General features: G+C 35.1%; 3 protein-coding genes across 3 annotated transcripts; 2 read left to right on the top strand and 1 right to left on the bottom strand.

Moving 5' to 3' along the window:
- The first annotated feature begins 42 nt into the window (after window positions 1-42).
- LOC118267373 (probable 4-coumarate--CoA ligase 1) lies at window positions 43-11768 on the top strand. Its single transcript, XM_035581291.2, has 9 exons — window positions 43-366; window positions 2709-2919; window positions 6007-6153; window positions 8253-8453; window positions 9241-9349; window positions 9741-9967; window positions 10345-10523; window positions 10798-10953; window positions 11280-11768. Exons 1-9 carry the CDS (start codon window positions 106-108, stop codon window positions 11565-11567), a joined length of 1779 nt encoding a protein of 592 aa, XP_035437184.1. The 5' UTR covers window positions 43-105; the 3' UTR covers window positions 11568-11768.
- A 332-nt stretch (window positions 11769-12100) lies between these two features.
- On the bottom strand, window positions 12101-14044 carry LOC118267653 (serine/threonine-protein phosphatase 4 regulatory subunit 2). Its single transcript, XM_035581760.2, has one exon. The coding sequence runs from the start codon at window positions 13944-13946 to the stop codon at window positions 12474-12476; it is 1473 nt and encodes a 490-aa protein (XP_035437653.2). The 5' UTR covers window positions 13947-14044; the 3' UTR covers window positions 12101-12473.
- Window positions 14045-14264: 220 nt separating this feature from the next.
- On the top strand, window positions 14265-15540 carry LOC118267394 (glutaredoxin-related protein 5, mitochondrial). Its single transcript, XM_035581334.2, has 2 exons — window positions 14265-14662; window positions 15130-15540. The coding sequence occupies exons 1-2, from the start codon at window positions 14407-14409 to the stop codon at window positions 15312-15314; spliced, it is 441 nt and encodes a 146-aa protein (XP_035437227.1). The 5' UTR covers window positions 14265-14406; the 3' UTR covers window positions 15315-15540.
- The last annotated feature ends 43 nt before the right edge of the window (window positions 15541-15583 follow it).

Below are 15583 nucleotides of genomic sequence, written 5' to 3'. Positions count from 1 at the left end.
ACCTTGCCCTCGGCGAGCGCGGAGAACGCGCCAAAACCCGCCAGTGGAGGCGGCGGCTAACATTTACGCGCTAACGCTTCGCGGGAAAACATTGCTAGCGGAAACATGTCCAATTTGAAAGTTTTGCGCGGGAGTTTAGCGCGACAAATTCTTAACTCGTTCGTGAGTGGCAAACATGGAAAAAAATCTAATAGAGAACTGTTGTCGTATAGCCGTCTTTTGAGTAGAAGTTTAGCTACTCAAACTGCAACTGCAGTGGATTATAAATTCTTAACATCGCCATGGGGTGAAATTCAAGTTGGACAGGAGACCTTAACTGAGTTTGTGTTTTCGGACGTCGAGTCATGGATGGATGCGCCCTCTGTGGTAAGTACCCACATTTTTTAAATATTTTAACAGATGTAGGTAGACAAACAAAACTTGTTAATTTTTGTCGGTAGTTTTAGAAATAGTGTTCAGATTTTTACATAATTGATTGGTGACTGAAAACCTAAATAAAAATAATGAATCGACCTCTAAATCACGCTCTGTGGAAACATTACATAGCATAGTGGTTTTAGTTCTATGCTATTTGACGACGACTAGATATTTATGTTCAATTAAATCTGAGTGCATTGTCGACTGCAAGAATATTGTTCCTAGTACAAAGTTCGCTGTACTATACGGATGTTATATGAGAGTGATAGGGACTTATTAATAGTTCGTATTTGAAGGTTAGGGCTACATGTCTGCGCCGTGCCAAACATGCATCTCACAAAATTGGAAACATATCTAATTGACAACAGTATTGTCGCGATGAAATATTTAGGAAAGTACCCAGGTTGATTGGGCCTAATGGCCTTGTGACACTAGTATTCATTCAGTTTTTAACAATAATTTACGATTGTAATTTATTAGGTACTTACTTAAATAATTGTAGATACCAAACCTATGAATATTTATTATATTAATCATTGATTTATTAAATATTTCACTGTTAATAAATTGATGTGGACATGGAAAATCATGTCAAGGGACACATAACTAGATGTAGGTACTTAGGTACCTATAGATTTAAATTTCAGGGGCATATTCGGAATATATTAAAATTAAATAATATTACAATACTTCTAATCGCTTAGTTTAAATTTACATTTCTCCACGCTTGAGGATTTATACTTCTTATCGCCTGGGTGCATTTACAAACCAAACACTCGCACTTGGAATAATATTAATCGTACCTATATAGTAGCTAGTTCAACCAAATTTTATTTGAATAGAATTAACGCACTCGGTGCATAATAAAATTGAATTTATTTTATAACATGTATGATATAATTTTTATAACTTACATTTTACATAGTGCAATATGCATTACTAAAACCTCGATAGCAAATGATTATAGTCCTATAATGAGTCATTAATGTCAATGTTGTTACGGAAATACAAATAACTATCTTATATTTAATTTAATAGAGTTCAATCTTAAATAAACACCATGTATACCTTCTATGTAGTATGTACCTACCAAGTACCTAGTTACTCAGTTGCCATCCATTATGTAGTTGATCTAATGCCCTTCGTGTAAGATGAAGTTAGGAAATTACAGTTAATTTTCTATTTAAAAATACAGAAACATGTGAATTGAGTTCAGAAACATCAAGAATAAATTATGGTGCACGTGAGAGATCGTAGCACAGTATAAAACAATACTTTAGTTACCTACCTATATGTAAGGTGCATAGGACAAATTGTATGCCATGTATGCCCATAGTAACAAAGCAATGGTTCATTTAAAATCAAACTTTATTTTAATGTGGTAAGATCATATTTTCTATGGACTAGGATTTGGAATTTATAAGTAAATTGCAAGGATCGCATAAAAGATTCCGGATCCGATTGCAATTATGACTAGACGGATATGGTGTTACTTTTTATGGTTGTCTATTTACCTGTATAGCGGTACGTTTCAAAGAGACCTAGGTAGGTATCTAGGTATGCAAGTATTTGTTGTTATGTTAGACGTAGTTACCTATGTAATCCTTATTCGAATTATTCCATTAAATAATTCAAATGATGACAAAAAGTTTGAACGCACGTTTATATTCCAAACTTTGTTTTTTTGCCCATGAATATAAAGATGTAGGGGCTCCCACGACAGATCTCGTGCCAAATATTCTCGTACAAGTTTATACGTTATTTCAATATCATACACTGGACTTTGGAGTTCATTTCTGTAGATACAATAAAGGTTACGTAATTATACACTAGTCTATAAATACGGGGCAAAGTCCAATGACCTACATTTCGGACCACGTGTAGTGATAGTTTACTTACTCTATTATTAACGATTTTCCTGTACTTTACACTATCGGGTATATTTTTGTTAGAATGTCACTGGTCATTAGGTCAAGGTTTATTTTTATGTCAGCGGTTTTCGAAATGTCGTACACAAAAAAATAATGTCCCTTTATTAAAATGTTTCAATCAAGACTCTAAAATTAGTCTAAAAGGTATTTTAGACGATACTCAAGAAGAAGGTTAGCCTGTTACAGTGTCCAACCAATAGTCCATGTAATATCTCGGAGTAAAAAATTGCCTTACCTTTAAGGAAACCTTTTCGCGGTACCTACCTAATTATGTATTTTCGCTTAATAAATTCTTTCAAAACGCTGAAACTACGTAACTTTAATTAAAAGAAGTACATAATTCTCCTTTTTATTTCGTAGACATGCGGTGCATCAGGTCGGTCGTACGACTATGGCATGATGCGCATGATGATCGAGAGGTGTGCGTGTGCCCTCGCTGGGCCACTGAAGCTGGCCCCAGGAGAGAGGCTTGGCCTCATCCTGCCAAACATTCCTGAGTTCGTCGTCTTGATCCACGGAGCCATGAGGGCAGGACTTGTTGTCACTTTCGCCAACCCATTGTACACCGCCGGTAAGATTTTTTTTATATTATTTCTTACATTTTGAGAAACTACGTGCCTTAATTTTGAAGGGCCTGTTATTCAGACTTCAGACTAAAATACAGGCAGCTAGCAAATACTCTGAACCGTTTTTAGTAAAATGCATGAGTTAAATCTTAGTCAATGTTGTTGATTAGGTCATTTAATACCTAAATTAAGTATTTCCCCTTACGATTTGCGAGCAAAAAGTCTAAATAGTTTTCTGTATACCAAACTCTTTAAAAGGAAGTATGAGTGTAGGAGTCAGTTCAGTGGAACTCCTTCAAACTCTTGCCTACCACATTTATTATTACGAATTCCGATTACTCAGTTTTGTCGACAAACAAAACGACAAGAACATAATAATATGACGAGACAAATTGTGTCACTGTGAAGTGTTTTAGTCTATTTTATTCCATTTTATTGACAGATCAAAGTACAGTCTTTACAATGATCATTCAGGTCGATCTGTAATTTATTTGCGTGGACTTTGATCAAAAATTGAATTAAGTAGATATATCTATCTCTTCTATCAGTGACATAACCGGACCTTTGGACCCCTAAAATACAGTTTGACGTAAAAGTCATATAAAATTAATATAAATAATAGATTTTGTTTTATTTTTATTGCTGATAAATTAGGGCGTGAAGTTTAAAGTCCAAAATTTTTTTTAGAATCGAGAATGACTAATATAACTAGATTAGCTGATACATTACCTATCTGGGAATATCGGTACACCACGTAGTTAGATAAGGATGATTTAACGATTTTCATATGACCTAGTCATTCTTTCTTTTATGCGGGCATTCATTACCTAACTATAAGCTGCTAACAGTACCTTGAGCAGGTAAAGCCGTGCCCTTATGAACTACCTTTCTAGACTAATAAATAAATTGTACTGTCCACAAACAGTATTTATTGAGACATAATGACATTTAACAGTACATAATTGAGATTTTACAGCATTTTACTACATGCATATGAATATATACTTACATACACCAAAATAATATTTTTTATTTACAATTTTTGTCTTTCTGTCTGCTAGTTCTGACTAATCTCCAAAAAGGCTGAACCGATTTTAACGGGATTTATTGGCAGGTAGCTGATATACTAAGGTATAACTTAGGCTACTTTTATTAGTCACAAAGTCTATAAACGTCTATAATAATAGAGCGAAGCCGTGGGCATTAGCTAGTCTTTTATATTTTTGGGTTCTTGGGGACTTACTTACCAATTACCATATGGACGATACAGAAAAGCCTGACTATCCAAATAATACACGTTCTATTACGTACATACATTTACCTAATCAAATTCAAAGTGAACGGCGAGCTTGGGCAATCGGTTCTGAGTTTCGTTTTCGAATAGGGCAAAGTACACAACACCACCCGGGCTCCATACAAATATTTGATGCGAGATAAAGTTGACATATTTAAATAGTTATTTATTTACATTCATGTTCTATTACATTTTTGATAAGATAACATGTGTTTGTACCTCGTGCTCGTCTAGTCGATATGTGCTTGTGCGTGTCGGTAATAGATAAAATTGAGGAAGAGAATACGTTTGCCTCCTCAAGATAATGATTGTGGAATTATTTTATACCTTGTACTAATATAGTCATTGAATTTAATGGGTACTTGGTTGGCACATTATTAAGGTAGCGAATAAATCAGTAACAATCTTACTACTCTAATAATCGAGTAACTGAAAGAACAACTTATTCGATTTCGATTGTTTCGATTCTCAAGTTGGAGAAAGAATTTCTGGATTTTTCAGATCAGTAAAGAATCTGAACATCTCTTATTTTTCCAGCTTCGTCTATTAGCGGGACAAACATTCCTTTTAGTTATACCAGACTAAAATCTATCCCAGTGCCTCATTATAATGCGTTTAGTAGTTTCACCTTGAACGCATTAATAGATAATACATATTACATAGTAGGATATCTCACATCCACCTTTGTGATCAGGACGTCCATTATTAATTACTGACACGCGATTTGAGGGAACCTGTACTATATAATACCTACTGTAAGTCTTTAAAGAGGAAAGATTTGTGTATTTGTTTATATTGAATGGGCTCCAAAATTACTGGACAAAATGGAAAAATTCCTTCACTATTGCAAAATGTCTTTTCAGGGACTAACAGAGGCTAAGAGACTTCTTCTTTTGTTCCGATATTCTTAAGTATTAGGGCCCAACCGAGGTAGATCTCTAAATTCCTTACATACGAAGTCCCTTGTCGCGTCTTCCAGACTGCCTGTCTGTATAAAAGCGATAAACTCAAAAACTACCAAACAGATTTTAGTACCATGATCTCCGAAAAAGATACACTTGTATCATTTAATATGTAGGTACCAAATGGGAGAAGTCGCAGGCGGAAGGCTAGCTAGCAATAAATAGACAATAGGTTGTGTTTAGTTGTCGATGCATACACGTGCACACGTATCGAGCATGCAATTAATTACTACTGATCAAGTGCAGTCAAGGTTGAGGAAATCAGTCACTTACTTACCTACCTAATTACAAACTGCACACTGTTATCTCTTTATTAATAGTTCATTGCATTAATTTATCTTGTTAATGACTTAGATTGAGGTATTGCTATCAGTTGTATACATAGGTATCTATGTTTATCAAACAGCTGAGTGCAAAGTTTACGGAACTAAAGGTATTAAAGTGAAAGGGGTCGATTTTTGTATATCAAAGGCCTGTTGCTTAATGTTACGTACAATTCCAAAAAATATAAAAAATAATATCGTCACGCCTTTTATTCCCGAAGCGGTTGGCAGACGTGAACATTATAGCACGTGTCCACCCACTTTTCAACATTTTTGTATTATAAGTGCCGTGTCATAGAGGGTGAGCCTTTTGCCATACTGGACACAATTCTAGACTGCGTGCTACTGCTAAAAATATATGAATGCGTTATATATTTTGACCCTTGGGGTTGGAGGTGATCTGCGTCCAATTCTTACTCAACAGTTGCATTTTCTCTATTCAACTATATAAGAATCTTCTGTGAGGCAATAACATGACTATGATTTCTGATTTTTATATTTTCGATATTGCAGATGAGGTAACGCGTCAATTCAAAGATTGCAACGTGAAGGCGATAGCTACGATAGAGCTGTTCATGCCGGTCGCGAAGGAGGTATCCAAGAACCTGAAGGACTATAAAGGAACCATCTGGGTTGGAGGAGAAGATGACAAGGGACAAGGTGAATATACTTCCATATACAAAGTCAAAGTCAAAATTATTTATTTCAATTAGACCAGGAAGGCACTTTTGAACGTCAAAGCAAATATAATAATATTAATAACATCAGTCTGTCGGTCAGTCCTCTAGTGAAGCTATTTGCTCGTTCCAAAGTGTAGATTCCTATGGAGAAGAACAATTAGCTCTAAACTCTAACTCTATGTTTTTTTATAAGAATTATTAAATTATGTTTTTTTAAAATACTTTGCTCCATACTTGAATTTTCTCCTGTGTCGTGGGTGCGTTTAAAAACATACAAGTTCACATATACATGACACTCAGATCCGAAATAACAATTTGTGGATCACTCAAAGAGTTGCTCCGTGCGGGAATCGAATCCGCTGCCCGTTGTACGCCAGCCAGTTGCTTAGCCACCGCGCCAACCTCGCAATCATAATAAATATTTTTATTAAAACTTTATCAATCGTTTTCCTACTTTATTTCTGATTTGAGCTTTGGCATGGACTCTAATAACGACTAGTTAAATACACATATAATATTGTAAGCAAAAAATAATATATTGTGTGTACAAAAACCGCCTAGCAGCGGTAAGTACCTAAGTACTTACTTTAGAAATATGATATCACACCATGAGAATTATAAGAATCATGTTCGAATCTAGTCAATTTAATTTTCAAAGTAATGTTATTATTATTATTGCTTAGATTTGTCTCACTGTTTGCATCGCGTAGTTATATTTGTTTAAATAAGTAGTTTAACAGTTTGTAGACCAAATCTATGTAAGTCCTTCCTGTAGTTTTGTAAGACACGGCATCCAAAAAGATAAATACAGCAGTAAAGTTAGAAGTACGTATAAACCGTATTAAATAAATTTACACTAGGCAGGTACCGTACGAAAAATGCGTAGCCATGTAATTTCATGTAGATATATTTTAGTAGACGTTGCTCATTAGCAGATATTAGAGTAACACGCTAGAGCCTAACGTGTGATTGACTGAAACCGGCTATGGATTAAAAATAAAATCATTCAAATATCCAAAATAGCTGTCACAGTCTCAGTCTATTTAGGAATAGAAACAGATGATAATTTTTAAGGTTTTAAATACCGACAGAAAACTGTTGAGGGAAAATCTTTCGCAACCGTGGCCCATATATGTATAATATACCTATGTATGTTGTCTTGTCCCACATGTGAAGATGAAAACTGATAACTAATTGGTCATGGACACGAGGTATTGGAACGGATTTGATAAGAAAAGGTTATCACTATCCCTACTAATATTAAGTAATCGATAAATCTAACAATAATATTAAATTGTTTATCAACACATTTCATTCATCCGGGTTTAATTTTTTAGCGTCAATAAACAACACGTCTTGATGTGGTAAATCTATTTAGTTTGAGGACCTTCTAAAATTTATTCTTTCCTAAGTATGTAGTATGTGTGTAACCCACCAACTGATTGTGAATGCAGCGATTAGGAAATAGATACAAGTTCCAAGACAACATTCCCTAATAGCTAAGTACAGAATTTATTATGGCGAAAGGAAATGTCTGGGCCGAACAAGTCAAGTTGATTAATTTCGTTACTTTGGAAAAACCGGCTCTATGTTATTAAGAGTACATACTAGCTATACTAAGTAGTATCTAGCCCAAATACAGTTAAATGGCTCGTTAGTCCTTATTATTAAAACAGGAGTAAAAATATATTAAATATCTACAAGAAGGCCTTTAGCTTAGCTAAAACATAAACCTCCAAGGGTGATTTAGGTTTCATATCACATCAACTTACTTTACAAATCTTTATATATATAATTCTTCTGTAAGTGTGTATGTCACTGAACTTCAAACGACTAGACCGATTTTAATGAAATTTTTTAAGGGTTTCTGAGAATGGTTTAGATTCACAATTTTGTCCGCTGGACAATGTTTTTTAAATTAATTTTTAATTTATTAGTAGTTGTTGATTTTGGAATGTTTTACATTGGATCCGACAAATTTTCAAATTAAAGACGTGTAGACAGGACAACGTCTGTCGGGTCCGCTAGTTGTAATATAAAAACATTTAATTTTAAATTAATTGCTTGTTCCTTTTCTAGGCATCTACGGTCTCAAATCGTTACTAATGGCCGATCATCAAGCGGATCTGCCGACCGTGAACCCTGACGAGGTTTGCTTGATCCCCTACTCCAGTGGCACAACTGGAATGCCTAAGGGTGTCATGCTGACCCACAAGAATCTTGTCAGCAACTTGAAGCAAACGCAGTGCCCTAAGATGATGAAGTATGAAGGCGAAAAAGGTAAATAAATTAAATAGTTAAATATTTCATAAGCATTGGAAAATAGTGAAAAATTAAGAAGTAGCGCATAGTACCTATTTGGCTTTTAAAGCCAATATGAACTAAGCTGCAAGATTCTATTTTTGAAAAGGCTTTTGTTTTGGTAGTAAATAACATTGGCCAATGGAGAGTATGAAAATTATACCTATCTACAGAAATTAGATATAAAAATTATACTTATCTCTAGATCTTTATAATCTATGGGGCAATGGTCAATGTCAAATAAAGGTTGATTCCAGATAATAGTCCATTAATTGCAATGAGTTCAACAGCGCCATTACGCTGAATTTACCTACCAATGAATTAAAACCGTTATCATGGTGAAGTCAAATAGAGATTTCGAGATTATGTTTTTGGAAAACCCACTTAGTAATTACAGATCCGGTAGCTTACTAACTATTCAATGTAATAGTTTACGGAACTTATTACTGTAACTATATTTATTAAGGAATTATAAGTTGACTTTCCTTAATGATGCAATTTTTTGCGTCATTATCGTGAGCTTTGGATGGTCTGACCAAAGTGCAAAGTTTGGCGACTGACAAAACCTAACAGTTTTTGTGACAATATTTTAACTAACGAGTTTTTTTTGACAACCCAATTATATTTTTTTATAGTTTTGATGTTGCGATGAATCCGGTTGGACATTCCGAACTTAGATATTAATTGCACCAACATAGGATATTTATGATTTATTTATCTGCAACTAAAATATATTCAATTATTCACTTATAAAATCTTGTTCCAGGCAAAGGCGATGTCCTTCTAACAGTGCCGCCATTCTTCCACATTTACGGTTTCAACGGAATCCTTAATTACAATCTGAAACTCGGCTACCACGTTGTTACAATGCCAAGGTAAGTGAAATCTGTTGCAGTGTTGCACAACAAAAAATCGCTTAGTGATTGTATTATTCATAGGTTCGATACATAATTTGTTCTAGTGATAATGTAGTATCTGCTTACATATTATAGTGCTATCTAGATAAAATTGATGAGGTCAGGTGTTTTTGGAACGTAGGTAAATATACTTGAGTTATCTGGTCACCTTAGTTTTATTACCTTTTTGATGAGGTAGGTCAAGTACCTCTATAGGTCAATAGGTATTGCAATAGTTGGTGCTCTGTAGACGTTTCTAGTTATCGATGCTGTGAAAAAACTCAATCAATTATGTATTTATGTTCATGAACACACCCTAAAAGCTTCTCTTTAAGTTAACAGCTCTAAATATTTCTTTGCAAACTTCCAGGTTTACGCCAGACGACTACATCAAGTGTTTGGTCGAATACCAGCCCACGACGTTGTTCGTGGTGCCATCTCTCCTGGCCTTCTTGGCGACACATCCGTCGGTGAAGAAGGAACACTTGCAATGGGTGGAGACCATCATGGTTGGCGCTGCACCGACCACTGACAGTATGCTGGAGAAATTCTTACTCAAGTGCGAGAAGACCAAGGACCAGATTAAGTTGTTGCAAGGTATGAAATTGCATCTGCTTGTTAATAGGTTACAACTTTAGTAAAAGCATGGGTTTAGACCAATTGGAGTTAAATATGCAGTCAATACCAAAAGGCTTTATTTTATAGACCATGTGGTAGAGAATGACCCGGATGAGCTCATTGCGATCTGTCTACATTTATTTATTTAGTACAAAAATCATGCATATTTTACAGCTTAAGCCGCTAGGTACATTATACATGGATCTATCTACATTTCGAAGCTCAGTAAAAAATAGTACCAAACTGCCTGACCCGCAAACCGAACTCAAGCGCTCTTGCTCGAGACCGAACTTGCTATCATTCAACCATTGGTAACATTCGAATATTTTGTCTCATTAAAAATCCTCTATTTCCAGGTTACGGCATGACAGAAAGTTCTCCCGTGACGCTGATGACTCCCTACACGTACCCATACAGTAAAGTAGGATCAGTAGGACAACTGGTGCCGAGCACACAAGCTCGAGTGGTCTCCCTTACTACGGGAGAGATGCTGGGACCGCACAAATCTGGAGAACTGTGGCTGAGAGGACCTCAAGTGAGTATTGTAACAGTAACTCATCATTATCATCTTAGGGTATAGGTAAGGCAAACCCGATGTCAGCCTAGTCGTCCTAGTCGTCGCAATATAGGTACTTTTCCATATTTTCTTTGATCGATACCTACTCCTAGTTGTTATTTGTTTATTCTTTGAAAACTACAGTCGATCTGCTTCTTTAAGAAACATTTGATAACATGAAGAAGCTGATAGTTGCATAAAACATTATTATGATATTTTACCTTTATCTAAAATGATTAAAAACATTTTACAGGTCATGAAAGGATACTGGAACAACGAGGCAGCGACCAAAGAGACGGTGGACAGTGACGGCTGGCTACACACAGGCGACGTGGCGTACTACGACGAAGAATTCTATTTCTACATAGTTGACCGCACCAAAGAACTCATTAAGGTTAAGGGCAATCAGGTACGTGCATCTGTGCGCTACTAAATATATCTCCTTGCAAAATAAATGGGACTTTGAACTTTGTGGACCAGACATTTAAATAGGTCATCTTTGCACGTTTGTCAGTAATAACTGCATAACAAAATCTTTGATCTTGGGAGTGTGGCGTTGATCAAAAATGTAACCACTGAGTTTGATGTCCTGGTTACTGGGTTCGATTATCGGGTCGAGTAAAATATTTTCGTGAATGACAAAACGGGCAGCTCAACTTAAAATCCGAAAATGTCATTTTTAATTTGATACATTTAAATGCCGAATTTTCTTTCAAACATTTTCTTTATCTACAGGTATCGCCGACAGAATTAGAAAACATAATCATGGAGCTGCCCGCAGTAGCAGATGTCGCTGTGGTCGGCGTCCCGGACCCACTGGCGGGCGAAGTGCCCAAAGCGTTCGTCGTGCTCAAGCCCAAACAAAAACTCACAGAAAAAGATATCACCGACTTAGTAGCTAAGAAACTAACTAGATATAAGCACCTTGACGGTGGCGTCGTATTTTTAGAATCAATCCCAAGGAATGCCGCCGGCAAAATTATGAGGAACGAACTCAAAGTTCTCGGTATGAAACGTAAGTAAACTAGACTAGCCAAACTCGAGTATTGTACCTAGTATTTTTGTAAATTAGTTGATAAGCCACCGTATACTATTATGTAGATTCATAGGACTGATTTGTTGAATATTTGTTATTTAGTAAATTTAAGTTTTATTCCAAACATCTATTGTACGTACCTACGTACTTATGTAAATAGAACTTCAATAAAAATCGTTATTTTTTAAGTTTGATTTTTATTTCTACCCTTATACTTACTTGCTATTTGGTTTCATCTCCAAAATTAATACGGGACCGAAAAAATATGGAACATATTAAAATATCTCAAAAACTGGAGGTCATAGCCAAAAATAGCTGAATTTTCGGACAACGATTGATCCGCTTTCTAAACCTCTGAACATAATTATATAAATTCATGAGTAACGAGTCTGTCATAGGATTTATAAGAGTATTTAGGGAATATTTAATTTGGAGAATGCACACCTGCATAGTGGGTTAGTTTAGTAAAACAAACTGACCACCATGATCGAAATTGATAGGTATAAGAAAAAGATAATACTTATTGAATTGTTTCATCAATTTTATTCTTCACTTATTACATTATTGGTACAAAATAATACTAAGTTACAATCATTCGTTTTGTTTCTATTATTTATTCAGACAAATTACCATAGAGCACTCTAGCACAAGTTTTACCTAATTACAAAATACTAATGTAACAAAACTTTGTAAAATACTTAAAAATTACAAGCAGGAAAAGGTAGCAGAGAAAAATGTAAAGAAGGAACACTATTTATTTGAATTGAAGATTAGAAACACATGAAATTGTCCATAGTGCCTAAGGAAAATTTGTATATTTTCTACTTAATATCTAACAGTCACAGAATAAAAAAAGTAGGTATGTGAAATGTTATGAAGATTAGTCATGTAAGTTAAGATTCTTTAGTTTGTTCTGTTGTATCAGTACTTTCAGACTTATTTTCTTCGATTTTTTCTGGTTCTTTCTTTTCCTCAGTTACTTCCGGAGACTTAGGTTTTTCTTCCGGTGGTTGAGGTAGCTCAGAGTTAACATCTGATATTGAATAATTATCTGATTGCATTTCAACCTTAGGAGATGCTTCTTCTGCAGGTCTTTCTGGTGTCGTTTCAGGGGTTGGTTCATTTTCCTTTACATTACTCTCTTCTGATGCTGTGTCTGAAGGAGTATCTGATTGGTTGGACTCTTCCTGGACATCTATGTGCCTCTCATCTGCTTTAGGTGAATTGCTATTTCCATCAGTGTTGTCACTTGAGGACGAACTTTCCTCACTTGATGTGGAAACTTCAGATATTAGCTTAGGTTCACTGTCCTCCTTTGTTGTGGAATCTGAGCTATTTTCATCAACGCTTACTGGTTGTGGTTCTACTACAGGCTTTGATTCTGTAGCTGGAGCTTCCTTCTCACTTGGCTCAGTGCTCTCAACTTTTTCTGCTGATGATTGCTCTGTAAGCCTTTGTTCTGTCATCTCAGCATCATCAACTTTAATTTCTGGAATGATTAATGCAGGTGCTGCAACCTCAGGCTTCATTTCAACATCAACCTTTGCTTCCTCGCTTGGAGTTTCTGTGGTAGTTGTTTCCATTTTGGATTCCTCAGCAGATGCTGTAGAAGGAGGCGCTGTTTCTGTGCTTGGTTTACTCTCCTCTGGTGTTTCATCTGCAGTAATATTTAGTTCTGGAGGTGTTACAGACTCATACTGTGTAGTAATTTTATCTTGAGTATCCATTGGAGTTTCTTGTTTGGCTTTCAAACGAGCCTCTATGTCATCTACAGATATGTGGGCATCAGATGACCCGGGTTGAGGTTCTGAGATCTGTGGCTGTTCAGCATTTTCTTTCCAAGACATATCTTCCATCTCGACATCTACATTGTACTCAGAATTGTTGTCTGAGCCGTTTACAATAGGTTCGACTGGTTCTCCATTTTCTGGTTCAGCATGACGCTGTATGCCAGGCTCTCTGGTACTCACTACTAAAATATTCTTTTCTATTGCTCTCATAAACTTGTCAACCCGATTATATTGTTTTCGCGGAAATGTGAGTAATTCACAGATTCTTTGTACTGTAAAAGGTGCCGAGGTGAATGAATCTAGGCGTTCCAATAGGCTATTCTTCATAATGTCATAATTAAATGGATCCACGTTTGGATAAGGTGGAATGTCAATACCTGGAGTTGTCTCGTAGAAATCAGTGATAACGGAGAGCAACTTTTCTTTGAATAAACTTTTTACAAGTGACCACTGGTAGACAGGATCACCGGTTCGAGCTACGTATGCCAAATATTCATTTAGCTCCTGTGGAATTGTTTTAGGTTTGCGTTTGGAGAAGTCTTCAAGAAAGTGAAATATCTCTTCAGCGTTTTCCATTTTATTAATTAGTATTTGATAATTGAAAAACTAGATAAATTAATAATATCACACAACAAACTGGTCATAACCATAAATATAAAGCTTTTTTTTTATTGACACATAGACAATAACCACAGGCTACAAATCTAAAGACTAAAACCATTGAGAAGAAAGTGTTAAGTACCAAAATTATTTGCGTTCATTATTTTGCACAAAATTATCTTTATATTAAATAGAAATTTGATAGAAGTAATAGTAATTGGCAGTCTGGGACAGAGATGAAAATCATAAATTAACCGACGATTGACATTTTTTTTTTAATCTTCATTCTATGATATTGTCAACTTGACAATTGACATTGACGTAATCTCGAAAAGGTTTTCAGAAGTGAATTTTATTTAAAACAAAAGAATTCTAAAATATTTTCTACTGAAACAAATAAACCTATATCTATAGTGCGTGTTACTAATCTACAACAATGAATAACTTATTACGTAGGAGCATATTTCCAATTTATGCTAACTCTCTAAAGTTATCATGCCGTTCATTTGCTGATGTTCCGATAAAAGAAAAAATCGACAATATAGTTAAAAATAATAAAGTGGTAGTATTTATGAAAGGTGTGCCAGACGCTCCAAGATGTGGGTTCAGCAATGCGGTAGTTCAGATTATGAGGATGCACGCAGTTACTTACGATAGCCACGATGTTTTGTCGGATGAAGACCTAAGACAAGGTTAGTTTTAACATGACTTCTTACTATGTAAATTATATTGTTATCACAGTTTAAATAACAATTATGATAAGACTATTATATCGCAGGTCAAATTAGGTTCAAATCCTAAATATTGACACATTTCGAAGTTCTTGTCAACACTTCTTGTTGATGAATGAGCATGATTCAGCTGAATTTACAGTTGTGCATACTGAAAGTTATAAATTTCCATTCATCAACCGATTAAATAATGACGTCTAAAGAGAAATTTATTTCATAACACTTAGTCAATCTGAAATGTATGTAAATTATTGTGACCATTACTGAAATTAGTTTTGTAATTGTTTAAATGATTGATTCTGTCTTAATTATTCTAGCATGGCTTAAAACTAGTTAAGTTCGACTCGTCAAACATTTACATGACTAAGCCGAGAATATAAAAATTAGTTTTGTAATTATTTTAATGATCTGATTCTGTCTTGTTTCAGGTATCAAAGACTACTCTAACTGGCCAACGATCCCACAAGTTTTTATCAATGGTGAATTTGTCGGAGGATGTGACATAATGCTGCAAATGCACCAATCAGGTGAGCTCATTGAGGAACTCAAGAAGGTTGGCATTAAAAGTGCACTCCTTACTGCTGAGGAGTCGAAAAAAGAGGAGGTCAAATAATAATTGAATATTAGGTTTAAATACTTTAATAGATATGCATAGGTTATTATAATTTATTGTTGTATTACTCATGTGGCTACGTAGTTGTGTTACGGAAATTATCAATTTTATTGTAATATATTATGTAATATAATATAACAGTATATAGCATAGTATACTTCAACTGTATCTATCACTAGCAAGCTGTCTTAGTTGTTTGTATGAAATATACAAAGTTCTCATTTGATTTACATGTTTTATTTCAGCCAGACTTAATATTAGGTAACAGA

This window comes from Spodoptera frugiperda, chromosome 6 (genome assembly GCF_023101765.2).
Source record: "Spodoptera frugiperda isolate SF20-4 chromosome 6, AGI-APGP_CSIRO_Sfru_2.0, whole genome shotgun sequence".
Taxonomy (NCBI): domain Eukaryota; kingdom Metazoa; phylum Arthropoda; class Insecta; order Lepidoptera; family Noctuidae; genus Spodoptera; species Spodoptera frugiperda.
The sequence above is the reverse complement of the archived record's forward strand: the minus strand, read 5'-3'. Positions and strand labels throughout refer to the sequence as shown.

Coding starts and splice junctions, on each gene's coding strand:
- LOC118267653 (XM_035581760.2), bottom strand. CDS start 13,946: ATGGAAAACGCTGAAGAGATATTTCACTTTCTTGAAGACTTCTCCAAA.
- LOC118267394 (XM_035581334.2), top strand. CDS start 14,407: ATGAATAACTTATTACGTAGGAGCATATTTCCAATTTATGCTAACTCT. Junction 14,663..15,129: donor GGATGAAGACCTAAGACAAG/GTTAGTTTTAAC, acceptor GTCTTGTTTCAG/GTATCAAAGACTACTCTAAC.
- LOC118267373 (XM_035581291.2), top strand. CDS start 106: ATGTCCAATTTGAAAGTTTTGCGCGGGAGTTTAGCGCGACAAATTCTT. Junction 2,920..6,006: donor CAACCCATTGTACACCGCCG/GTAAGATTTTTT, acceptor TCGATATTGCAG/ATGAGGTAACGCGTCAATTC. Junction 9,350..9,740: donor CACGTTGTTACAATGCCAAG/GTAAGTGAAATC, acceptor GCAAACTTCCAG/GTTTACGCCAGACGACTACA.